At 50.3% G+C, this 26772-nt stretch overlaps 1 protein-coding gene across 1 annotated transcript in view; it reads left to right on the top strand.

Annotated features, from left to right (window-relative positions):
- The window catches only part of ITGA9 (integrin subunit alpha 9), a 327365-nt gene that overhangs the window by 12789 nt on the left and 287804 nt on the right, over positions 1–26772 (top strand). Inside the window, exons 4-7 of the mRNA XM_049629010.1 lie at positions 12223–12290; positions 20128–20257; positions 22936–23021; positions 25734–25802. Of these exons, the coding sequence (XP_049484967.1) occupies positions 12223–12290; positions 20128–20257; positions 22936–23021; positions 25734–25802 (353 nt within the window). The remainder of the gene's footprint in view (positions 1–12222; positions 12291–20127; positions 20258–22935; positions 23022–25733; positions 25803–26772) is intronic.

The raw sequence follows: 26772 nt of genomic DNA, 5'->3' as shown, positions 1-26772 counted from the left end.
TCACTGTTGTTATTATCATTTCTTAAAAAAATTCTTTTTGAGCTGATCGTTATTTAGCTCAGTTGAACTTGAGCTTGAAGGGTTCAGGAAACACTCTCCTTTTCATCAGTTTTATAGCTTGTATATCAGGTTTTCTTTGCTTAGTTCCGAGTGAGATAGAACTCGTTTCCTCTTTAAGTGCTGTGCTGGTTATATTCCCCCTAATTTATTTGTTTGGACCCAAGTCTCCACCAGCCTCTGTTCACGTTTCCTCTGGGTCTCCCTGGGGTTTCCCAGGTTTCAAATCTGTGGCCACCAAAAATGATTCTGAGAAATGCTGCCTGGGCACATTCATTTTTCTGTCTCATGGAGGACCCTCCAGGGCCCTGAAGGGGACTCAAGTGTCCCGAGCAGGTGTTCCGTGCAATGTCCCCGCAGAAGAACTGGCAGGGTCCCTGTAGGAGACGCGAACCCCATCCTTCCGTGAGGGTGAGCCTTGTTCTTTTCCTGTGTCAGCATTTGGTCAGCTGTCGCCGGGCCACGTGGGGAAATTGAACTCTGGCCCCCTTTGTCTCTGCATTGTCCCGGTCAGAAGAAAAACTTCATCTGAAAAATAGGTGTGATGTAGTCCGTCAAGAGGGAGGGATAGATAGTATGAAGACACAAATAAGGGGTCAAGGCAGTGTCCTGACTGCCCCAGCCTATTCCTCACTTTGTCCCCCCAGGAAGAAAAGGCAAAGCCCCTGGAACAACTTTTTGGGTAGCTCGTTGGCCCAGGGAGAGGTGAGGAAATCGATAGGAGGCAGTGGTGATGGAATCCAAAGTAGTTACGCAATACGATCAGCATGTTGGTTTTCCCAGGAGACGTGTTGTGAAATATGGACGCGTTGCGGTCCCCAGCGATTCCTCTGTGTACCCCTATAAGAATCAGAACGCAAAAGGACAGACCTCTGACGCGGTCGCGGGAGCCCAATGTTACGTGCACCACTAGCCACCGTGGCTCACGCTTCCGGCACGTCTGTTGTCCTCAGATGTGGGATCAGCACTAGGCCGGTGTTGGTTTGGGGACCTCACACATTCTCTCACTTAATCGTTACAATCCCTTAGAACGTAGCTATTCTTTGCTTGGGTTTGAAGAGGGGTAGTTTTCTGGAGGTTGTTCTAGAAGACGCCAGTGGGGGCGTGGGACACGAGAAAGGGAAGGAATCGCAGCCCATAAGGGATGCTGCCTAACAGGCTACCGTCGTGGGCAAGTCTCGGGAGCTCGGGGGCCGGCATGGAGCACACCTTGGAATTACCCACCTGAAGAGTGTGGGGGCTGGAGTCTTTCCACCATTCTGTCCTGCCGTGTGTGGGGGCAGGGCAAGGTCCCTGGCGGAGAGATGTAGGTGCTGGAGGCCGGGCTGCGTCACGGAAATGGTGAGGGCCGAGGGGAAGCGGGTGGGGCCCCCAAAGGTGGGCTTGGAGGTTGACCTTCTCCTGTGACAGATGAGGAAGCTGCGACTCCATTGAAATAAGTTGCCGGAGGTCCCTCCTACAGTATAAATGTTAGAGCTGGGATTTGGATTTCTCATCTGTCTGACCTCAGCAAGTCATTTTGTGCCCTCTTGGTTAGTGGTGATTTCTGTGTGTGTTTTGAAATTTCCAACTTAAATGAGACTTTAATAAGAGCCAGTCAACAACCCTCACAGAACAAGAGAGGGCGACTGAACTACCCAGACGTGAACGTTTTGGGTGTCGGTGCTCTCAAGAGCAGGCCCTGCCTGCCTTCCCCGTTGCTGGTGGCTCTGGTGTGATGCTTGGCAGGAAGATGGAAACCCACGTGAGCCAAGGAGGGCCACAGCGAGGCCAGGTGACTGTTCCACAAGTGGCCCTCATTCACAAGTGTGTGTGAGCTCTGGGCCTTCGGAGGTGTTGTGTGTGTCCCCCACCCCACCCCACCCCACCCCCCTGGGTGCTTGGGATCCTCACCATAGGACGTGGCCCCTGTGGCTCACTGGTCCCAGACGAGCTACGTGTGGAACAGACTTGAACTGAACCTACAGCCAGAGCCCAACTAGATGGCCAAACCCCAGCTGATCTGTAGGAGTGGGAGTGAGAAACGAATGCCTGTTATCTGTCACAGGTTTTGTGGTTATTACACAGTTTAAGCTGACATGGGGCTCATCTCGTGATCCCAGATTCCTCACACGACAGTGGATGTGGGATCAGCTCAGGCTTCCAGGATTACTCTTCCACTATTCCTCGGCTTAATGGTGGCCAAATGGAGCCAGCCAAAAAATAAGCAAAATGGCGGTCCCTCTTCACCCCGTCCCCCTGCCTAATCCTCCTTTCTCATGGGCACACACACACTTCCGTGTCCTAACTCAACACTCCCCCAGGAGTGTTGGGGTATAAGAGCAGCCCCTAGAACAATGGGACACTGAAGAGAATGTTTCTGTGGTGCTTGGTCCTGTGGAGGCAAGAGTGGTAAGTGCTCAGATTTCTCTAGAAGACTGGCTTGGCAGAATGGGGGATGCCGGCCACAGAGAACCCTGGCCTGGGCTCTGTTGACTTTGGGGATGTCCACCTCCCAGTTCTGTGGACTACTTTTGGTCTTAAAGCAACCAAATTTTCTCTTAATGTGGAAAAACTCGGTGACTCAGGCTCTCTGTTCCAAGTGGGGGATCACGTTACAGCTAAGTACGGTACAACTAAAATATTTCACAGTTTGACAGGACCTTTTGGATATCATCTCGGCCAGCCTATCTTTATTGAGGTCTAGAGATGCGGTGTGGCTTGCTCCGGGCCAAGTTTTTCGTTCCCTTCCGTCATTCATGTGTCATGCAATGGAGAGGCCAAGTAGCCTGGTGGCTAAGAGCACAGACTCTGGACCCAGACTGCCAGGGTTCGAGTCCTAGCTCTGCCACATTGTTAATGTGCTGAGCTGTGCCTAAGCTACCTCAGGGGTCTGTGAAGAGGACGAAGTGAGTTAAAACTTGTAAGTTCTTAGACCAGTGCCCTGTGTGCGTGTCCACGCAAGCGTGCACACTAAGCATACATGTGCTTGTGGTCTGTATTCCGTGCTAATGTACTATATGCACACTAGGCAAGTGTTTGTCAATCACTGTGGGGTTCCTGATTTGTCTGCTAGGAATAAAATCCACACAGTCTTAAGTGCCTGATAAATCAAACCCAAGTGACCCAGTCCCAGCTGTCAAGTTCCCCATCCACAGGGGAAAACAGTGGAAACATGATGTTTCACAAGTGGGAGAGCCGTGCGGGGAAGAGAATCTCATGCCAGCGTGTATAGAGGGCACCTCTCCCCAAGGGCCCAAGCCGCATCCCGGGTCTAAGTGGCCTTAAGACAGCTTATTTCAGTTTGCAACTCCTGGAGGAATGGATACCCCCTTAGAGTCTGCACCCGACTGGGGCTCACGGAAGAAAGGAACGGTGGGAATCCGGTGTCGGTCGTGGCGGTGGGTGCTGGGAGGGGAGGAGGGGGCCCGGCTGCTTCTGGGTGTGCATTTTGTGGGATAGCGGGAGGACCGCTGAAGGGCGTAGGAAGCTGGGCTGGGGCCTGCTCTTCTGTGCCTCTGTGGCCTCACGCCTGTGGCTGGGCCCTCCGTGGGAATGCATGCCGTGATGCCTCCCTGGCATTACTTCGGAAGGTTATTGTTAGGGGCTCATGAGAAATTTCAGAAGTGCTGAGAAAGACCACACGTTGTTCTCTCGTTGCGGCCTTATTATGGGTCTCGCTGAGGGTCACCTGTGCTCTCTTCAGAATGTTGCAAGTTTGGTTTAATAGAGGAAAGCCTCGAAGTATGTGGGCCCCTGTCCAAACTGTCTCAAAACTTTTGAATTCTTAAAAAATCGGTCTTTGGCACAAAGACATTTTTCTCATGACTTTTCAGGTGCTTCCTGTTTCTGGGTGGGTGGGAAATGCTATCAGAATATCCTGTTTGGAACCAGGAAATGGAAAGGGAATGGGAAACAAAGATGAACTTAGGACACAAAGTAAACCAGTGGAGCATGCCGTTAAGTCAGCCGTTTAGTTTATGTTTGATACAAGAACAGCATCATTGCTACCATATGTTGTTTGGTTTTATCAGAATGTGTGGGAAAACGAGAGGTTCGGTGGGATGGTGAGGGGGGAAGCTAGTTGTCAACTGAAGAGAAAGCTCTGTGAAGCCTGGGACTGTCAACCAAGTCCTACTTGGGGGCTCCCAGAAGTTAGGTCAGTGCATGGAGACTGTGAGGCACAGAGATGTCTTTCATCGTTTGCCCTTGAGCCCACCGAGGCAAGAAGCCAGAGCTCGGCAGCAGTGGGGTCTAAACAAGTCCTCTTTTTACCGCGACAGAAAAAGCCTCACGAATATGGAAAAACCAGGGAGCAGCTCTGCTAAATTAACAAAAAGTGGTCCAGGTAAAACACTGATGAACAGGAGCAGGCAGAGCAACATTGGATATTATACCCGGTTTCAGGATCACTTGTCCCTGTGGTTGCACCCCCAGCTCCTACTTTGGGTGACTTTGAGCCTCGGGGCCCTCATCTGTAAAAATGGGGAGATTAATCCCTCCTAAAGAGGTATTTGAGATATATCAGGTGCCTAACATAGTTCGTAGCTCAGGGTGAACCCTCAGTAAGTATGATTTTTCTAATTAAGTGCTGTTACAGTATCCTTAAACCTTCCGAGAAGGTTTCTAGCCGATCCTGCTTTAATGAATAGATAATGAAGGCTGTAGAAAGTTGGATATTACAAAAATGATTTGAAGGCTCTATGAAAAGATGATAAGTTCTTAAATATCTTTAAACATCCTGTTGGCACGATTTATTTGCTTGGTGAGATCTCCTCTCCCCTCCCTCCCCCCCCCCTTTCTTTTCTTTCTTTTTGTAGATGCTCTCAAATTTAATTCATGCCATGTTTAAACCTTGTCATGTTGGGAATTGTTAGGGTCTGAATTTATCAAATTTTACTGTGCTTTAAAATTGTCCCATTGATTCCCAAGATTTCTGTGCCACTTTCCTTCTTTCTTATCTGGGTGTGACTGGCCTTTTATTCCCAGCTGATTTGTGTCTCTCAGGACGGTGCTTATTTCTAGAGGAGGAAATAGATCACCCATTCAGATGTGAAGTTTTTATCATCCCCCCCCCCCCCCTAATGTTGAATGCTGTGGCTCTACAGGGGATAAAAATCAATCAAGGTCCATTTGCAAATGAAAAGGATTTGAGGTTTTGTCTTGTTTGGTTGTGTTTTTGCTTTGTTTTGGAGAGATCCCTAAAAGGCTAAGTTGATCCATTTAAAAATTCAAGAACAAGCCCCATACATTTTTATTAAATAAAGAACTCTACATTTACATAGGATTTTATGGTTTCTAAAGAGCTTTCATAAACATTATCTCATTTAAGTAAATACAGCAAATTTAAAAACAGATGTAGTTCTGTGTTATAGCCAGTCAAGGCGGAGAGGGACCCTGAGGAGGAGAGAGGGAGAGGGAGGGTGGCCAGAGGGAAACGCCAGGGCCAGACGAAGAGACCAGCTCTGTGGCAGTGGCTCTTGGGGCTCAGGGAACCCCATCAAGATTTCCGTTTTGTGCCAAGAATGTTACCATGGGCACAAATATATTCTGTATTCCAAACATGTTTCCATGCATCGTGTGGAATCCTTGACTGCTCAGACCGCATCGTCTAACATTTCCTTCTGGAAGTCCAAATGTTAGGAATCTCCTCTCCTAAAATTGCAAATCTGTATGATGGGTATCCTGGGTTTTATTCCTCTCACAGAAACTAACAGTTTCAGAGTTACCTACCGGCTGCCAGGTATTGTGTTAGGTAATTAACACTTATGATCCTCCTGAGTAGTGACATCATTTTGGGGGTGAGTATTCTTATCCCCATTATACAGATGAGAAAACAGGCTTGGGGAGGATGGTGAAGGTCACAGGCTCATTAAGCAGAGAAATGATTGTTGGCTTTTAAGTTTAGAGAAGGTTTCTTTGCACCACCTGTTCTGTTGGGGTGTTGGTTTTCTTTGTGACTACTGGGGTGCTGTGGCCCATCACTCAGCAAAATCTCCTGTTATGTCATAATTTTATCCTGAATTTTTAGGACACCACGCTAGAGACTTCTCAAGCTACGTTGCAGTTGTAACTGTAGACGCAAACTATAGACAAGTTCCAGCAGGTGCAGGGGGCAGATGGGGCCCCTGAGCCTGATAACATGTACTGGGAGGCCCATCTGCTCTGCGTCCTAGATCTTTCCTTACTGTAAGCATTTGGTATCACGTCTGAACAGTGGTTTGTCCATGCAGCAGGGGTAGTCATTCCCTGAGTCTGTTAGCTTCGGTCATCGTGTGAATTCTATTCTGTTCGGAGCTGGGACTCTCACTGAGATGTGACTGTCCCATGTTCGCGGTCACTTTTTTTTGGAGGGACGGAAGCTAATGCAGCGTGCGTTGCGTTGGTCATTTCGGGCTGCCGTAAGGAAAGTACCACGGACTCAGCAGCTGCAAACAACAGGCACCTGTATCTCACTGTTCTGGAGGCTGGGAAGCCCAAGATCAAGGCCCTGGCCGATTTGGCATAGCAGAGAGAGACAAACTCCCTTAGGTCTTTCGGGACTCACAAGAGGGCACCACGCCCATTTATGGGGGCTCTACCCTCATGGCCTCACCTAATGCTGGTCACCTGCCGAGGCCCCATCACCTGATACCGTTGCATCGGGGATTAGGGTTTCAAGATAAGAATTCTAGGGTGACACAAACATGTCGTCTGTGACACACAGTACGTTGAATGCAGGTCTATGATTTTGCGCCTGTACAGTTGCTTGCTTCTGCTTCTGAAGTTGGCAAGATTGCTGGTGGATTCTGGGTGTGGAAGGAACTATCTCAAGGCTACAAAACATTAAAACCCTTTCAGAATTTTTGCAAAGAATACAAAACGTGACATTTACCATCGTAACCGTTTCTAAGTGTGCCGTTGGGGTATCGCATACATTCGTTGTCGTGCAGACACCACTGTCCATCTTGAGAACTTCGTCAGCGTCCCAGACCGAAACTCTGTCCCCACGAGACAACGCTCCATTCGCTCCACCGCACCCCCTCGCCCCCCACCGCCGCCCCTGCAGGCCCTGACAACTGCCATTCTCCTTTCTGCCTCCATGAGTTTCACCACTTCAGACGCCTCATGGAAGTGCAATCATACAGTATTTGTCCTTTTGCGACTGGCTTATTTCACTTAACACGATGTCCTCAGGGGCATCCGTATTGTAGCACGCATTAGAGTTTCCTTCCCTAAGACTTCATATTCCACTGAATGAATGCCACAGTTTGTGTATCCATTCATCCATCGATGGAAAACTTTTTTTTTTTCAAAGGATAAGAATTTTATCACTGCAGATGTGCTCTGTGAAGCATGATGGTGTGGGCATTCAGGAGCCCTGCCCTTTCATCCTGACTCAGCCTAATTTGCTGTGTGCCTTGCAATACACTCCTTGCTCTCTCGGAGCAATAGTGACTCCATCTGTAAAATAAACGGATAGGATTCGAATTATAGACATGCTCTAAAGATCTCTTCCCCTCTTAAAGCTTCTCTCCATTGTAAGTTTCTGGCTTTCGGTAGTTTGCCTTATAATGCCCACCATTGCTTAATTATTAAATATTTAAACACAAATTTTTTAATGTTTATTTATTTTTGAGAGAGAGAGAGAGAGAGAGAGAGAGACAGATACGAGTGGGGGAGGGGCAGAGAGAGAGGGAGACACAGAATGTGAAGCAGGCTCCAGGCTCTGAGCTGTCAGTGCAGAGTCCGATGCGGGGCTTGAACTCACAAACCGCAAGATCACGACCTGAGCTGAAGTCGGACGCTTGACCGACTGAGCCACCCAGGCGCCCCTAATTGTTAATTATTTTGATAAAATGGTTTCCTTTCTTCTCTAACCTAGCTATTTAGGTTATTTACTTTTTTTTTTTTTTTTTCCACTTAGACTGTGGTCCCTTGCAACTGAGGATAGTTTTGTCTTTTCAGTTTTACATGTTGAGCTGCCCTTCTTACTAGCAGAGATTTGTCTTCCCGAATTCATTGTCCTCTAAATTGTAGTTTAATGATTAGTTACTCGGTATTCACTCAGAAATTGAGCAAAAATTCAGAAACGACTTAAGACTAGAAGGCTGTTTTTTGTCTCTGTTTCATGGCTAAGTTCAGGAGCTACGGGAAAAATAATTTTAAAATTGACGCATTGCAAAGACTATCTTTGAGAGCCGAACCTTTCTGAAATAGGAAGAGAGATCAGAGGGAATAATATGTTACGCTGCATGTAAATCTTGATCTTTCCATGGGTTGGTTTTATCCCACCAGCAATTGGGGAAGAGGTGCAGGAGGTGGCCCCACCCAATCAAATTCTTGATTGAATTAAAATTCATTAGTGTAAGGTCCATGTATTGAGTCGTGGGTTGTGGACACTTGGAAACCACTATTTTTTTCCTCTCTGAATTGCCTTCTGTTTAGACAGGGCTTAGTAAAGGCAGCAGCTCACCCAAGGAAAATACTACCATTTTTAGAACGGAGGAGCCACACAGCTTAATGGATCAGCATGTGCCCCAGGCCAAGAAATTCAAACCCACCCACGGCAACCTGTTCCCACCTCCGCCGTGTGATTTCCAGGTCCCCTTGTTCAGCCACATCTTTGGCTTCTCGGATTCAGTCCCGCTGGATTAAACGGTGTTAGGTTTGTTGTTGCATCCGTGGGCTGCTTTCATGCCAAGCCTGATTCCCCTTTGCTGCTTCAGGGTGGATAAATGTTTTGTTCCACGGCAGCAGGGGAGGGTACGGGCTTGTTGTAGCTCTCTGCCCGGCCACATCCTTGGGGCAGGTGGAGATTGTGTGGACATGGCCAGGAGTCGCCAATGTGGGGCCCACAGCCTGTGTTTGTGCAGGAGAAGTTCTTCTGGGGACACAGGCGTCTGGAGGTCCCACCCCATCCTTCCAGCCTGCACTGCCTGGACTTCTCAGTGGAGGAAGGGATTGTGACCTGGGCGGGGGGTTTCTTGGGGACGCTGGGATGGGGCAGCCTCTTGTCTCCATGCCTACCTCCCTTTTCAAAGCTCTGGGGTATACAGGCTTTCCTCCCGTCTCAGGAACTGGATCTGAGCATTCTGTCCCTTTCCTCCTGAGGCCCCAAAGGGAACGGAATTGCCCGAGGTGGAATTAGCCAATCTAGGTTTACAAAGCCCAGAAACATCGATCCTGTGGGTCCCTGCCCTGCTCCAATCCCAGCCACCACCACCACCACCCTTAGGCCTTTGGGGTTAGTGGTGGCCCCGGGCGGGGGGCTCAGGATTCCTGGTACCCAGAACACGACTCCTTGTGAAACGAGGCTGGGGCTGGTGGTCAGGGAGCCTGACCTATTGGAAGGCAGAGGTGAGGGCTGGCAGAGCAGTGGGGACAAAGGTCCAAAGCATGTAGGTTGGAGAGTTCCGGTGCTTCGCGGCTGGAGGAATGTGCGTGCTCCTCTTCTGTCTCCGCCTGGGCCTTGGGGCTGTGCACAGAGCCACTTGCCTGCGTGCTCCCTTAGCATAGCGGCGCTGGCACTTCCTCCGAACTGGCACAAGGCTGGTGTTGGGGACAGTGAGATGAACCAATTCATCTTGGTGTCGAATCAGCCGTGATAAACAAACACATGCTGTGACGGGGAGGGGGTATGATTTACAGACACCTCCAGGCTCACCTGGGCAGAGAAGCTGTTCTGAGCAGGAGTTCCGGAAGGCCGTGGACAGCTCAGAATAGGCACGTGTCTGATCCGGTCACACCAGCTGAGCCTTCCTAGACTTGAACTGCCGTGACTGCCTCTCCTCCCCGCAGAGTATGTGTGGTGGGATGGGGTGGGGGTGGAGGCGTTAGGACTGGATCCTGTTCCAAGTTGAAGGGGTGACTCGGAGTTACAGAAGTTTCTGGGAGCTCAGCGCTCTGGGTACTAGTCAGGAGCCCCACGTGGTTTGATCCCTTGTTCTAGAGCATCCCAAGAAGGCAGGTATAGACCCTTGGGTCTCAGAAAGTCAAAGCCGGTGGGATCGTGCCTGTTTTCTGTGTGTCCCTGGCCCTCAGACCTCTGATGAGGCCGTCCCAGCTTGGGGAGCCCGGGGCTGGCCTCTAACGGTACCTCGATGCTGGCTCAGGACTTCTTCTTGGGGCCGGGGGTGGGAGCACTGCTAGCTCCCGGAGTGGCCGTGGCTCCCTCAGGAGCCCTGCGTCCTGCTCCTGGCGTAGAGCTGACCAGCACAGTTTGGGGATGAGATGGAGAAAGACACATTTTCATATCTGCTATTTTTGGAGTCCCTGTTACAAAGGAGACCTTGAGACTATTTTCTTTGAAATGTCAAAGATTCCTGCGCAGTCCTTACTCATGTCATACATTGATGAGGCTGAACCGATGTGTCCTGCTCTGTCCCTTCGTTCAGCTGGTGGGGTCTGAATTTTCTTCGGTTCATTTGCATGAGAGTTACATTTGGCTGTTTAACCCCCGGAGGCAGTGGGGGAGGATACGCTTTTTGCCGGACCTTCCAGATGTAATATAACTGTTTGTTCGGGTTGGGACATTTTGATCCTTCTTGCCATTATGCTATTTGATGTAGGATTTAGTATTAATTTTTATTATTTCTTGCCATCAGACAGTTTGATGCATGATGTCTTTATGACTTTGCATAAGCCCCACTTCCAGCCCTGGTGCCAGATTTTTGCAGAGAACAGGCGGGGTCCATTGTCCCTGGGTTGCTTGCTGACAGGCCTGTGAGTTCTCCTTGTAATAACAGAAAAAGGCTGGAGGAACTGATTTAGCCCTCTCAAGGAAGAGGAGTAACTCAATTGACATTCCGTTGTAATTTAGCCGTCGGTTAATGGCCACTTACTGGAAAATGTTACCAGGCTCTGCGGTGAGTGTTGTTAGAAACTGAATTACTCTGTATATTTCCCCAGGGTCCTTTTCCCCCTTCTCCTCTAGTGCACACTCGAGCTGCAGGAAGTGGCTTTTTGTGGCAATCATAGCTTCATTGTTCCTCTGGATTATTTATTTTGTTTCAAAATTAAGTATATTGCCTTTAATGGTAGCAGAGATGTGCCAAGAGCCCCCGGGTGACATGAGGATCACTGGGTTATTCTGTTGGGTAGCCCAGGCCTGCAGGTGCCCAGGGGCAGGCAGCCATGAACCTGTATCCGACAGTGTTGGTTTCATGTGTAATTAATCAGAGTCACCTGAGCAGAATGTCTCTCTCTCTCCGTGTCTTTACCCATGTAATTATTTCAGCCGGCTGGTCACTGTATGGGTTTTGAGTAATCACTCACTCCACAGAGCCTTTGATAGGCCACAGAGGTGAACAAATGTGAATCTTGGCTTTGCCATTTACTAGCTGTGTGACCTTGAACAATTCACCTAACCTCTCTGAGCCTCAGGAGTTTTGCCTATTTAACCGATGACAGTATGGGCTCCCAGGGATAAGAGACCAAGGCAATGGCGTGCGTGGACGCAGCTAACAGTGCCTAGAACGTGCGAAAACATCTTCCTTCCAACTGAAGAATAGAACATCAGCAACAGGATGCCCCCTTTGTCGGGTCAGAGTGTTGGGAACGGTGAGGGAACGGTGGAGGAAAAAGAACTTAACTGCCTGTGTTTATTTTCACCTGGAGAGAGCTTCCCCTTTTATGGAAGATACAGGGGTCAATGTATAGCGTCACCATACCCCATCAGTGATCGTGTAACCGAGTGCGGGGCAGGTCTGGTGGGGTCCCCTCTTCCTGCAGCCCCAGGCTCCGATGGCTGGTTTCTGGCTGGATGGCAGGAATCATATTGCCTCCAGCTCTAAGGAGGGGTTGTCTTCCAGTGGACTCCACACAGGGATGGCCACATCATTCCATTTCTGGGTCATGTGTTCAGCTCCCTTTCCTCCCGGGGCTCTCCATCCTGTCTGGAGTAAATGAAATAATCGTCACCCGCCTCCCACTTAATTACCACGGCTGCCGCTCCTCTCGCCCCTACATGCGTGCGGGAAGTCCGCTGGGGCGCTTGGGAGCCTCACGGCCCGATGGCACCAGAGCCTGGAGTTTTGAGGTCTGGTGGATTCCCGAGACTTTCCTTCCACACCCCAGCCTGGAAGGCGTCCCTGGGCCCGGCCCACAGCGGTGCACGGGGAAGTGGCCAGCACGCTCAGCCGCTCCACACACGACCGGTACTGACTGACGAGGCTGTGGTTTGCTTCTTTCCTTCCTCCCCTCTAGAGTATAAGAAGAAGTACGGAGAGGAACACGGCTCCTGCCAGGCTGGGATAGCAGGCTTCTTCACCGAGGTGGGTGTCGGCCGCTGGGCATCTCTGCCCTCCTGCTGGTGGTGTTTACTTCCTGGCTGACGGTGGTCTTGGGAGCTTCCTGAGACGATGCCTCCGGTCGCATCCAGGGAAGCTTATGGAAACCGGCGGGGGCACCTGCTGGCCAGAAAGCACCGGGGGAGGGTGGGCGGGCTCATATGGAGGACACAGCTATTTGGACGGTTTCTCTAAGGAGTCCTCTGGACTCGGAGACCCACGGAAGGACTTGATTCACGGGAGTGCAGGTGGGATGATGCTCAGTCAAGCGTGTGTCTCGTTGCTGGCAGTGAGGAGGATGTATTAAGCGTCACCTCCTATCATTCCTGTGTCCTGGGTGGAGAGATCGTAGGATTTTGTATGTAACTCAGCCAGCCCCTTTCCCAAATTGCAAAGGACCGTGCACTTGAATACTCATGTGCCTGTGTAGTGGCACCATGATCTTTGGCTGCCGGTACATCTTGAGGGACTGTTCGTAAGTGAGTCTTACCTACTTTGAGTGTCCCCTTCGCATCCGCCCCTCGTTTCTCAGGCATCATTTTGATTATGTGCCGTGTGCGAAGTTCCGTGTCAGGTCCTGTAAGTGGCCCAGTCATCCAGGTGGTTGTCCAGGCCCAAACGAAAGAGTACTTTTCCTTTAGAATTCATCTGCACTCCTGTTATTTGAACCTCCAAAACATATCCCAAATATGACCGTTTCAATTCCCCACCATCATCACCCTCTGGAAAAGCCACGGTCGTCACCTGGAGATGCGCTGGTTTGATGCTTATTTATTAAAAAAAATTTTTAAAATCTTTATTTATTTTTGAGAGAGACAGAGCGTGAGCAGGGGAGGAACAGAGAGAGAAGGAGACAAAGAAACCAAAGCAGGCTCCAGGCTCTGAGCTGTCAGCACAGAGCCTGATGCGGAGCTCGAACTCACAAACCATGAGATTATGCATGATCTGAGCCAAAGTTGGATGCTCAACTGACTGAGCCACCCAGGCACCCCTGATGTTTGTTTATTTTTGAGAGAGAGAGAGACAGACAGAGTGTGAGCAGGGGAGGGGCAGAGAGAGAGGGAGACACAGAATCCGAAGCAGGCTCCAGGCTCTGAGCCGTCAGCACAGAGCCTGATGCGGGGCTCGAACTCACGAACTGTGAGATCATGACCTGAGCCGAAGTCGGACGCTCAACCGACTGAGCCCCCCAGGCGCCCCTGAGATGCTCTGGTTTGAGCTAGTCTCCCTGCATCTGCTTTTTTTTTTTTTTTTTTGTAGTAAAATATACATAACATGAAATTGACCATTTTGACCATTTTTTAAAAGTTTATTTTGAGAGAGAGAGAGAGCCTGAGTGGGAGGAGGGGCAGAGAGAGGGGGAGAGAGAGAATCCCAAGCAGGCTCTGTGCTGTCCGTGCACAGCCCAACGTGGGCTCAGTCCCACTAAATAAACGGTGAAATCATGACCTGAGCCAAAATCAAGAGTCAGTGTTTAACTGATTGAGCCGCCCGGGCGACCCTGTATTGACCATATTGAAGCAAACAATCCAGCGGTATTTACTGCATTCACAGTGTTGTGTAACCATGGCCTCTCTTGCTTGACAATATTTCCATCACCTCAGCCTGCATCTGTTCTCAACTCCCACCCTGTGTTTTCTGCACAGCAGCCCGAGGAATCTTTCAAAATCGAGCCCTGTCGGGGGGCACCTGGGTGGTTCAGTCGGTGGAGCGTCCGACTTCGGCTCGGGTCATGATCTCGCGGTTCGTGAGTTCGAGCCCCGCGTCGGGCTCTGTGCTGACAGCTCGGAGCCTGGAGCCTGCTTTGGGTTCTGTGTCTCCCTCTCTCTTGGCCCCTAACCTGCTTGCATTCTGTCTCTGTCTCTCTCAAAAATAAACAAACACTAAAAAAATTTAAGGAAAAAAAAGATTTATCTCTCGGATTTGTTTTCGCAGACATTATATGCTGGAAACAAACTCCGTTGTTTTCCTAAACGTGTAGTTCTCGTTGTCATATTGGTCTGCTGACCAGGTTTTCTCACCCCACTGACTTGAAATCCTATCCTGCCATATGCCAGGCTCATACGCTTCTTCCATCTCTGTTGCACATTTAGATGGGGTGACTTCTGGGGCTGTCGCTCCTCCAGGAAGGTCTAGTAAAGTATGACTCAGCTCAGTAGGCAACAGGGAACCACTGTCAGCCCACAAGCAGGTCACGGACACCATGGATGGCAGTGCTGAGAGAGAAAGGCTGGGTGGGCTGGTGTGGCCAGGACTTTAAAAGTGGGAGGGCCTGGGGGGAGGCGGGGGGGGGGGGGGTGGTCTGTGATGGGGTCCAGCCACAAAACAACAGGGCGGGAATAAGAAGCGAGCCGAGCAATTGGAGAATATCAAGGCCGTATCAGTGGGCTGGATGGCCAGGGGACTGTGGTATAGACGAAGTATGTGTTGAGCCAGGGTTCTGGAGAACAGTGGTGCCCCGGTGGGAAGAAGGCTGTCTAGAGATGAATCACCGGAGGAGGTAAACGGATAGGTGTGAGGTGATGGGTGGGACACTCAGAGGTGTTTTTGGATGCAGAGACCACAATCCCACCCGAGTTGGAAACTCGGATCTGGCCATTGCTAGTACCTCTGCAAGGGGGCTGGGTACGCTCAGCCTGGAACTGGGGATGGGGTGGGGGGAAGGAGGCCACCTTTAGCCAGCGGGGGAGAAAAAGTAGACTCATTACAGAAATGAGAAATGAGGGCTCATCAGAGCCGTTGGTGGAGAACTAAGGGAGAGAAGGAGTTCCCAGGGAGGGGGTGTCCTTATGGTCTCACCAGCCAGAAGGTCAGGGAAGGCAGGGCATCGGGGCCAGGCAGAAGGAGGTCTTGGTAGGAGGAGCGGGAAGGGCAGGGCCGGATGGGAACCCAGGTGCCTGTGCCAGCTGCTGGTGACCAGAGGAACGGGAGCACCTATTGGAACTCGAGGCCCTGGGAGCCACGGAGTCTCAGCATGTGCCAGCTGGGCAAACAGCAGTGGGGCTGGAGGGCATGCGATGTGGGGTTGTGGGGCCAGGGAGTGGGAGGCTCAGCCCTCTGACCCGGCCACCGTCTCCTGGCTGCCCTGGGCTTTGCCTCCCTAAACAGGAGGTCTTTGAACTCACGGCCTCTCTCGTTTCTGGAACTTCAGCTGTCGGAGGCCGTGCAGGAAATGTGGTTGAAAGGGTCAGGCAGGACTTCTCCCCTCGCCTGCCCTCCCGCTGACCTCGTCACTTGGGCTTGCTTTTGCTGTGGGCTCGGCTGTTCCTGCACAGGGCTGGCAACTGCTTCTGTGGCCTTCCGGATGTGGCCACGTTGCCCCCAAGGACGCTGGCCCAAGGCGCCTGCTTGGCCTGAAGGTCTGTGACCCAGGGGTTACCAAAGCTGTCTGCGTTATGGATACCATGTGAGTTTTAGCCTGTTACTGAGGATAAGGGAGAGCTTCCTGGGACCTTTATTGTTGTAGCTCTGGAGGACAGAGACAGATCCTTGTGAGTAGCTAGAGGAGACTTAGACCGGCCCACCCGCGTAGGAGCACTACCGCGGGGGGAGCCTGGAGACATCTGGGTGAAGTCTGGGACACAGACTTCTGTTGCAGAGCCTGAGTGCCCATCTGCCCTGCCCCCATCTCCGCTCAGGCCAACTTACAGCTCACAGAGAAAAGCCCGTGGCTCCTGAGGCACACCCCACGCCTCTGTACCTCTGGAGGTTCTGCTAACGTGTACCTAGGGAAAAGGCCCGCACTGTTTACGGAAGGGATTCTACATGTGAGTCAGGCGGGGTGGCCTTTGCCTTGCAGAGAAACTTGCATTTCTGTGCGCCATTTGCATGGGCTGTTTCTGGGTGGTGGGGGGCTAAGCGTTGAGGCCATTTTCCTGGCGCTCGTGAACAGTGCCACAAGGGCGCAGCCCATCCCTGGTGACCGGGAAAACCGAATCCGGGGAGTTTCAGGAGGACAGTATCCTGCCTCTCCCCGTGGGTCTCAGGCTCAGCTTCAGGTTATCTAGTTTGAACCAAGGGAGAAGGAGGCATGAACAGAAAGAGGAGAGGCAAGATAGATAAGAGCTGTTGGTTTTAAAGGTTTTTGAGGAGATGGGGTGCCTGGGTGGTTCAGTCGGTTAAGCGTCTGACTTTGGCTCAGGTTATGATCTCATGGCTCATGGGTTCGAGCCCCGTGTCGGGCTCTGTGCTGACAGCTCAGAGCCTGGAGCCTGCTTTGTGTATCCCTCTCTCTCTTCCCCTCCCCTGCTCGTGCCTTCTCTCTCTCTCTCTCTCTCTCTCTCTCTCTCAACAATAAATAAAACATTAACAAAAAATAAAGGATTTTGAGGAGAGGGATTGCCTTCTTAGACTCTTTGTAACGTTTGTGAGAAGGGTGGGTGCAGGGATATATTTGACATATAGTTCTGAGTCTTTAAGCTGGATTTATTTTATTTTATTTTTTAAATATATATTTTTAAATATTTATTTTGAGAGAGAGAGGGGAAGAGAGAATCCCAAGCAGGCTCTGTGCTGTCAGCGCAGAGCCCGACGTGGAGCTCGATCCTACGAACTGTGAGATCGTGACCTGGGCCCCTGATTCCAAAATCAAGAGTCGGATGTTTAACTGAGCCACCCAGGGGCCCCGATGCTGGATTGATTTTAAATCATCAGAAAGCAACGTGTCTACCAGCTGGTGTCCTAAAGAGCCTCCCGGGGGTCTCTGGTGATGCTCAAGGCTTTGGCTTAGGAGGGGCTGCAGGCAGAGAAAGCTGTTACATGGTGTGTGCGATTGGCACCAGGGATATTGGTCCTTATGTTCTTCCGTGGCCTGTGTGTTGGGACACCGATTCCAATTTCCTTTCCGAGTTCAAGCCCGAGGAAAAAGGCTCTCTCCTCTGACGAACCGATCATTTGTCTAACACTCCTTCTAGAACTAGCACAGTCCCTGCACAGAACAGATGAGTACAGGGGGTGGGACTTAATCAAAGCACCACCACCTGTGTGTTTTCAGTGATGCGTTCTGAGTGTGGAAAGTGATATGCTTTTTTTTTTTTTTATTTTTTAATGTTTCTTTTTGAGAGAGAGAGCATGAGCAGGGGAGGGGCAGAGAGAGAGGGAGGCACAGAATCGGAAGCAGGCTCCAGGCTCTGAGCTGTCAGCACAAAGCGGACGTGGGGCTCGACCCCTCAGACTGAGAGATCATGACCTGAGCCAAAGGCAGACACTCAGCCGACTAAGCCACCCAGGCGCCCACAGTGTTGAGGCCAGCTCTGCAGAGGAGAGTTCAACCTGGAAGGACGTTTCTGAAATAGGACAGCATGTGGGGGACCCTAAGGGCCAAAGGAGGGGTGGCTGTGTTTTGGGAGCAAGAGGCCTTGATGACATTGGAGTGTCTGGTCTCCAGTGTCTGTGTGGCCCTGTCCTTTGGTGTTTTTGTGCAGCTGAGGGGTTTCCGTTAAAGTTGTCTTCGAACCCTTTCAGATGGAATTTTTTTGTCTAAAGTATTTTGTACGTTTCCGTGTCACCTTCCCCAGGGAAGGCCATACAAAGGGACTTTGTTGGTCTGTGTCTCTAGTAGAAGCTTCCATATGTAATCGCAGGTGCTTCATATTGTTGGAGGAAAAACTCATGATTTTGTTAGGAAAATAACTTTTATTGATTCTTAGTGCAGTGTAGCTACTTTGGAAAATGTAATCAAGAGACGGCGTTCCCCGTTGGGGAAGGGAGGAAGGGAGGAAGGGAGGAAGGAAGGGAGAGAGGAAGGAAGGGAGGGAGGGGGGAAGGAAGGAAGGAAGGAAGGCAGGCCTCAGCCAGGGTCATCCAGTGGACACAACGCTGTAGTTGGCACCACCCTGCCTACAGCGGCCACACTGTGTGCTCCATTTGGAACACAGTGGGCGTTTTGGGAGGGGACTTCCTTGTCAGTGTGCAGTCATTGTTCTGGAATTTTGAAAAACAAAATAAATTTTAGGCATGAGAGAGAGACGTAAAGAGAGAGATGGGGCGCCTGGGGGGCTCACTTGGTTAAGCGTCTGGCTTTAACTCAGGTGATGATCTCATAGTTCATTGAGTTTTAGCCCCACGTTGGGCTCTGTACGGACAGGGGTGGGGCTGGCTTCAGATCCTCTCTCTCTCTCTGCCCCTTCCCTACTTGCGTGCTCTCTCTCTCTCTCTCTCTCTCTCAAAATAAATAAATAAACTTAAAAAAAAAAATGCCAGAAGAAGGGAGGGATTCCTGTAATCCTTATCACCCAGTGGAAAAAACCATAAACGTTTGGGACGTATGCTGCTCATCTTTGTTTTGTCTGTCTTGCTCCCGTATGCATCTTTTTTCCTTTGTAAAACATGATCATTGACTGTATATCGTGTGGCCTGTCCTTATTAACTTAGCACTTTGTGATTCTGTCTCAGTGCTATCAGATCTACAGTATTTTTATTGCTGCAGGATTCTGTTGAATTGGATGTGCCATGATTTAGAATCCCCGCTGTTTGACATTTAGGTCATGTCCAACTTTCTTTAGCACAGTGATGATGCCTGTTCTTGTGGGTAAAACCATGCTGTTGTCCACGCTGACCCCCTTAGGTAGGTACATCACTTGGGAGCACTTGGAATGCTCATCAGCGTTGCTCATTGGGTGGTTTTGTAGCACAGACCTGCTCTCGGCCCCGTTGAGGGCGCAGGGCCATTTGCCCCCACTCCAAACGCTGTGTCTCTGTGTTTCTGGGTCTGTTTTTTTTTTTTTTTTTTTTTTTAAGTTTATTTTGAGAGAGAATGAGAGATAGAGCATGAGCAGGGGAGGGACAAAGAGAGAGAGAGAGAATCCCAAGCAGGCTGCACACTGTCAGCACAGAGCCCGATGCAGGGCTTGAACTCACAAACCATGAGATCGCGACCTGAGCTGAAACCAAGAGTCAGACGCTTAACCGCCGAGGTGCCCCCTGGGTCTGTTTTTGTTTTTTTTTTTTTAATTTTTTTTTTTTAACGTTTTTTTATTTATTTTTGAGACAGAGAGAAACAGAGCATGAATGGGGGAGGGGCAGAGAGAGAGGGAGACACAGAATCGGAAGCAGGCTCCAGGCTCTGGGCCATCAGCCCAGAGCCCGACGCGGGGCTCGAACTCACGGACCGCGAGATCGTGACCTGAGCTGAAGTCGGCGCTTAACCGACTGAGCCACCCAGGCACTCCCCCCTGGGTCTGTTTTTAATAGCAGTGCTGTCTCCTGCTGTCTCGAGTCCCTGTCCTTCCCTTAACCTCTCTGGCCTCGTACTTCTGTCGTGAGTTCGCAGTGGGTCACAGCAGCCACAAATGCGAGCTTCAGAGCCCTTCCTGGGAAGAGCGTCCTGAGCGAGGATGTGGGGATCTCCCCGGTGTGCACAGAGATGCTTCTGGTCACTTGTTTTCTCCTCGCTCTGCGTGGGGGAGGTGGGGTCGGGGGCCAAGATGCTGAGGGGGTGCTGTCTTTTCATGAGCTCTGTTTCCTGGAATTCTGTGATTTACAAGGATGTGCACTGATGCCATTTCCTCATTTGATCCAGGCATAAAGGTGAGGGGATGTGCGTGAGCTCACCCGTGGGTGGGCTAGGGACCTGGTACGTGGGTCACTCTGTGGTCACCTCGCTGCGTTCTCCCCGTCTGTATCCCTGCCGACCCTGGGTGTTTGGTGGATCCCGTCATGCCAGGGGACTCGCTGAAGTCATTTTTATTACTCAGCGGAAGAAAGTCCGGGGTGTGAGGCGTCTTTCATGGAGTTCTTTGATGTGGCTGTGGTTCTCCCTGCTCTCACCTGCACTCCCTCTTCCGCTTCCTTCCGCGTTCACCTCTGGGTCTCTCTTCGGCAGGAGCTGGTGGTGATGGGTGCCCCAGGGTCATTTTATTGGGCCGGGACGGTCAAGGTGCTGAACCTTACGGACAACACCTATTTCAAGCTGAACGACGAAGCGATCGTGAACAGGCGGTACACGTACCTGGGTGAGTAGCTCAGGGACGTGGACAGGTGAGAAGGGGAAACGGGAGCGATTCTCGCCAAGCTCACACACTATTGCTTTTATGGGGGGAAAGAAGGGTTTATTGGCTTTTACGGGTATTGTTCCAATTTGGTCCACTTTCCCTCCGGGCACCTCACGTGGAGCCTCACACCCAGCAGGGAGAGAACAAAGGAGGGCTCTGGATTAAAACTGTGATCATGTTGCAGAGCTGGAGGCAGACATTTTATTTTCTTGTCTGAGCCATTCCTCAAGTTCAGATACAACATGAGTGCAATAGAATCCTGGTTTTCCACGGCATTTCTTTGGGCACAGCCTCCGCTTCCCGGTCTCAACAGCAGTTGCAAATAGAGATGATAAGAAGCAATAATTAGCATGATGGATGGCAGGGTAATGCTGAAGGTGAACCACAGGCTCAGAAGATTTCTCTTCTGTTCTCAGCTCTTTTAACCTTCTAGAAAGAAGATAGATACAACCAAGAGATAGGCTGTCTTTGTGGGCGCGAAGATTTTATGTGGCTCTTTTCCTTAGTTCACGTCCTGAATGCTATCATTCTGGATATTATTTTCTCTTTTTTTTTTAAAAAAATATTTATTTAGAGAGAGTGCAAGCAGGGGAGGGGCATAGAGAGAGAGAGAATCCCAAGCAGACTCTGTGCTGTCAGCACAGAGCCCGACACGGAGCTCAGTCTCATGAACCAAGAGATCATGACCTGAGATGAACTCAGGAGCTGGATGCTTAACTGACTGAGCCATCCAGGTATTCCTGGATACTATTTCTTTGAATTCCTGAGACAACCATACGAGGCAACTATTATTACCCACATTTTGTAGGCAAAGAAACCGAGGTACAGAAAAGTACGCAACTTGCTAAGATCACGTGGCTTGTAAAGAGCGGAGTGAGGGGCTTAAACCTGTGGTTTCAGAGCCCAGAGTCCCAATGCAGAGCTGCCTCCTGGGCTGTGGAGACAGCACTGACCACTGGTATGGATCCTTCACTCGGCTGGGAGCATCTTGGAGGTAGGGAGTTGGTCTGACGTTTCCAGGACTTGATAGAGTGCTTGGTACACAGCAGGGAGTTCCAGCGTATGTTTGGTAGATTGGAGAGTGGAGAGAAGGCGGCAGAGAGCTTGGTTTGGGTTTGGCTTTAGGGTCTGGGATAGGTCCTTTGAACTTGAGGGCCCATGGCTTCTCCCTGTGTACCAGAGACCCTTGTTGCTGAAAGGCTTTCAAGGGTCACCCGAGGCTTTGCGATCACGCATAATACTCTTAGGTAATGTGGTCAGGCCACATGGTCAATAAGGATTGATCACAATAGGGTATCATCACAAAATCCAAACAGCCTGTGATCACAGCATTAGGGTATAAATGTGAGGACAAGGTTTGGGAATATATGCTAGCTAGAGAATTTTCAGCCTGCTTGTGAAGCAGGAGACATTTAGACTAAGCTCAGACAAATTTTGCCTTTGTTTCTAGGCTCCTTTTGCGTCCAAACTCTTCCCTCATCCATCCACCCACCGACCCACTGTCAGCTTCTTTCTGCCTTCTCTTAGAAGGGAGGGTGGCATAGTGGTTACCGGCAAGGGCTTTCGAGATGCACAGATTGGATTTGAATCTTGCCATGTTATCTTGGGCATGTTACTGAACCCATTTAGTCTCAGTTCCTACCTCTGTAAAAGGGAAGAAATGATCATACCTTCCTCATAGAACTGTGTCATTAAAAGATGCTGGCGTCCAAAGACATGCATAGGAATGTTCACAGCAGCTTTATTTGGAGTAAAGCGGGAACAACTGGAAACAGCTCAGGTGCTCAGCAGCGGGAGAATAAAGGTGTTATGACCTATTCATACGGTGGACCATTGCTCGACAATAAAAAGAAACGACTCTTACACTCAGTATGGATGAATGTCACAGGTGTGATGCTAAGTGAGCTTCTAGAACACGTAAACCTAATATATAGTGATAGGAATCCAAATGGTGTCTGCCTGAGGGAGGGCATTGACTTGAGAGGGTAGGAGGGAACCTTCTGGTTAGAGTTCTATGCTTCTGTTCACTCCGGGTGGTGGTCACATGGCTGTGTACATGGGGCCACTTTCAATGAGTTCTCTACTTCAAGTGTATGTGCTTCACTGTATGAAACTTCTATCTCAAAAAGAAAAAAACAGGGGCGGCTGGGTGGCTCTGTTGGTTAAGCATCCGACTCTTGGTTTCAGCTAAGATCATGATCTCACAGTTCATGAGCTCGAGCCCCACGTTGGGCTCTGCACTGACAGTGTGGAGCCTACTTGGGATTTCTTTCTCCCTCTCTCTCTGCCCCTTCCTGGCTTGTGCTTGCTCTCTCTCTCTCAAAAATACATACAAACATTTTTAAAAGAAAGAGAAAAGCAGGTATAAAGTATTTAGCACGGTACCTGCTTTAAAGAGGGCCCTCAGAAAACACTCTTTCCTGCCCCTGATGTCTTGGGGAACATGACTTTTTGTGAGATGAGCCATTTCAATGTCAGAAGACTGACAGCTGTTTGTTCCCTGGTGGCTTATGTTCCAAAAATAGCTGGGTTGTAACTGTCCAGATTTAAGGGATGCTTGAGACCCTTTATTCTCTGGTGGCTCTTTTTCTCCCCTGCCCTCTCTCATCCTCTCCTTGGTTAATGTCCGCCCTTTGCAGGCTACGCAGTGACTGCCGGCTCCTTCTCTCGCCCGTCCACCACCGACGTGGTGGGAGGTGCCCCCCAGGACGAAGGCGTCGGGAAGGTGAGGAGAAAAGTCTGCGCGAGAGCGTGGGGCCAGACCTGAGGGGGAAGCGTGCTGCCCCTGTCGCAGAGGTTTGTCACTTACTCGGTCCGAATGCCCTGCTGGATGGCTGGCAGGTGAAGGGTGACCTCGTGAGTCTCCTGTCGGCCTCCTTCCAACCGCTTTTGCGAGTGTGCCTTGAAAGCTGAATCAGAGAGTGACCGCTGCTCCCAGACCTCGCCCTTCCCGGCCCCTTCTCATCTCGGCTGCGTTCTGCAGCTGACTGCGTGTGTGTGAGATTATCGAGACCGACCGTTGGCACCATGGCATCCTCCAAGCGAATGGCGTCCAGCACCCTCCAGCTTCAAACTGTCCACTCTGCCAAGCTCTTTCCAATCTTGGCTTTGACTTAATAGAGCCAAGTCTAGTCCTGGGTATCTTTGGGACTTTACTTATCTTGGGGCCTAGGGTCGCGTATTTATTTCCCCAGTGGTTTTTTTGTTTTGTTTTGTTTTTAACGTTTATTTTTGAGAGAGAGAGAAGGAGCGCAAGTGAACGGGGGAGGGGCAGAGAGAGAGGGAGACACAGAATCCGAAGCAGGCTGCAGGCTCTGAGCTGTCAGCACAGAGCCAGACGCGGGGCTCGAACCCACGAACCACGAGATAGTGACCTGAACTGAAGTCAACACTCAACCGACAGCCACCGAGCGGCCTGTTTCCCTAGTGTTCTAGAGCCAAGACCGGTTCAGCCCAAAGGCTGGACCGGGAATATGTGGGTCACTTTTCCTAAAGGATTTGCCCGGAGTATAGGAAAGACCTAGACTGGATCTAGGGCTGTCTGAGTCGCTTTGGGAATCATGGCCTCAGCGGGGCTGAGAATACGAACAACCATGCTTGCTGATTCTTTAGCTCCAGGGTATGGGAAATCTACGTCCAGTAGGTCTATATGAGTCTGGAACCTGCGTTTTTAACAAACTACGTTGGGTTCTCCGATAGAAAAGTCTGAACAAAGGAATGATCTTCGGACCTGAGCCCATGGGGTGGACCTAGAATAGAGTCTGGCCATATGTCCGGGGGCTCAGAGAAGTGGGGTCTGGGTTCTAGAGAGGCCCAGATGGGCCAGAACCACTGTTAATTGGAGCCTTGAGCCAGCAGGTCAGTGTGGTCAGCTGACTGGGCTTCACTGATGAATGAAGGTCATTTCCCTGCATGCTCCTGGGCAGGAGTTAGGAGCCTCAGCCCTCATTTCTGGAAGTGTCCCTTCCTCCCTACGAACACTGATGCTGGGGAGAAAGGATCTTCGAAAATGAAACCAGATAAAATGTTAGGGCACTGAGCAGGGCGAGTCGTACAAGAAGGAAGCAGATCCTTTAAGATCACATGATTCTTCTACATGGTAGAGTGAAGAAGCACCAAGACCTGTCCCCACGCTGCTAATGTCCTTCAGGAAAGAAGCTGCGTGTGTGTGACCAGGCATGTCTGTAATGTTGGCAAAAATGCTTACCTCCTGGTTCGCGGCCATGCAGATGCCTCAGTGCATCCTTTTCTTCCCAGTTACAAGGACTTTTATCTAATCGCATTGTTTTCCTTCCAGGCTTGTGATAGCCTTAAGATAGTCAAGTCTTAGGACGAGAACCGTATTTGTAACTGATAGAGCCAGACAGAGAGAATCTTGTATTCTGTTAACAAAAAAAGAACCTGAAAATGCTTTGAGTCGGATCGTGTGAGAGTTGCTGGGGAAATTGGGCGTAGTTGATAAAGTTGCTGACTGTCCCATTCCCAGGGACACTAGAACAGACCTCTGGTCTGCAGGATTTTGGTGGTTAATCATTTCTGGGGTCAAGGGCACAAGCACATTCTCACTAAGGCGGTGGCTGCTTACGCCACAGGAGTGTCCCTGACCCTAGTTCTCAAGGGACGCTGTTCCCGTAAGATGCGACTTGAGAAAGAACTTCCATAGTCCTGTCACTTGGGAAGTTGCGTATCAGTGATCCTCTTTGTGGTAGAGACCCATGGTATTAATGTGCACACTAAAGGCTCTCAAAGTCCTACAGCAGAGGCATTGATTTAATGTTTAATTCCTTTTTTATAAAAAAAATTTTTTAATGTCTATTTATTTTTGAGAAACAGACAGACCATGGGTGAGGAGGGGCAGAGAGAGGGAGACACAGAATCCGAAGCAGGCTCCAGGCTCTGAGCTGTCAGCACAGAGCCCGATGTGGGGCTCAAACCCAACCGAGCCACCCGGGCGCCCCTAATGTTTAATTCCTATTTCCCCGAGCAGATCTCCCGGCTCTGGTGTTCTATGGAATCACTTTGGAAGACTGCTTTGTCTAAAATTCTCCCTTCCACCCCTCTGTCTTTCAATGCTGTACCTGTGACAGCTCTAACTCCTAGGAAGGAAAGAAATATTTCAAGGAAGAAAATCACTTTATCTAAGAGGTGAATTGTTGACCAGTAATTTGCAAGGTCCTCGGGACTTACTGGGCACGGCTTCCGTAAACGATGTGGTCCAGGAGCAGAGGACGTGAATTCTGCCCAGGATTGAAGGACACTCTTTTCGCAGAGCTGGTAAAATGCACGGCCCGCTGACTTCCTCATTATCAGCCGACTGAAGCTTCTGATGCCTTGTGCCTGGTTGGCCATTTAAGTAGGACTCTCAGGAGGGTGCTGATAAGTCCCTTTGGTCATCGCTTCCATCCTAACCCAATTTGTTTTTTTTTTCATTCCTTAGGTGTATATTTTTAGAGCTGATCGAAGATCGGGCACCTTGATTAAGATTTTTCAGGCATCAGGTAAAAAGGTGAGGCTCTTGGCCCTAGTGTCGTCTTTTTGCTTGTGGGATGTCATCGTGTGGGAAATCAGTTCACTTTCTAGAAAAGTGGTGGAAGGCCCTATCCACGCCCTAAGTCAGTATGGTGGCTCCACGTGCAGTTGCCTTTATGACCTCGGCACCGTGTGTAACCTGCAGATTGTGGAATTCGTGCTTGTTGCAGGAGACAGGTAGCAAGGTGAGTTTGTACGCGACCAAGTTACATCACAGAGTTTTAAAAGGGTTTTCATAGTCTAGACAGGCATCAGAACTACTGCTCGCTCTGTCTCTGCCTTTTTCTACCTCTCTGCCCCTTCGTCCGCCTGTCTCTTCTATGCCTACACGCTCCACACCCCAGAGAGCTCAGACGCAGTTGAGTACGGTGGCAAAAACCCATGATATGGACCCATCAGGCAGATTGTTCTCATTCTCCCTGTGTCACTGGCCCAGGGCCACCCACCCCCTCCCATCCTGAGCCCCGCATCACCATTGCCACAAGGACTATTGTGATGCACGCAAAGAAGAACCAAAGGAAAGTCACTCAGCAACTTTGAGAACCTCGAAAGAGAAATCGCTTGGGAAGGCTGGCTTGAAATTAGTCCTGGACGAGGTTTGTCTGCCTGTGTCATTTTTTCCTGGTCCCGGCCCTAATCCTCTCTCCATTCCCTGCGTGCTCCCATTGCACTGTACCATAGTCTGAAATTAAGGCAGGTAGAGAATCCTTTGACTAATAAGCAACATTTTTTATGGGCTTCTCCATCCTGCACACCTTAGTGTGGCTTAGATCAGCAGGACTATTGAGACTGGCTGCTCTTGGGACACACACATTTGGGCTCGGAGGCCGGGGGATAATTTGGAGGCTTGTCTTGGTAGAAGGCTTTGTGGGCTTCGGGAGGAAGCACAGGACACCTGGGACTTGGGAGGGAGATTCTAGGAGGTGGGAGAACGTGGAAGGTGGTTT

This window comes from Panthera uncia, chromosome C2 (genome assembly GCF_023721935.1).
Source record: "Panthera uncia isolate 11264 chromosome C2, Puncia_PCG_1.0, whole genome shotgun sequence".
NCBI lineage: Eukaryota > Metazoa > Chordata > Mammalia > Carnivora > Felidae > Panthera > Panthera uncia.
Note: the sequence above shows the minus strand (reverse complement) of the source record. Positions and strands in the feature narration are given on the sequence as shown.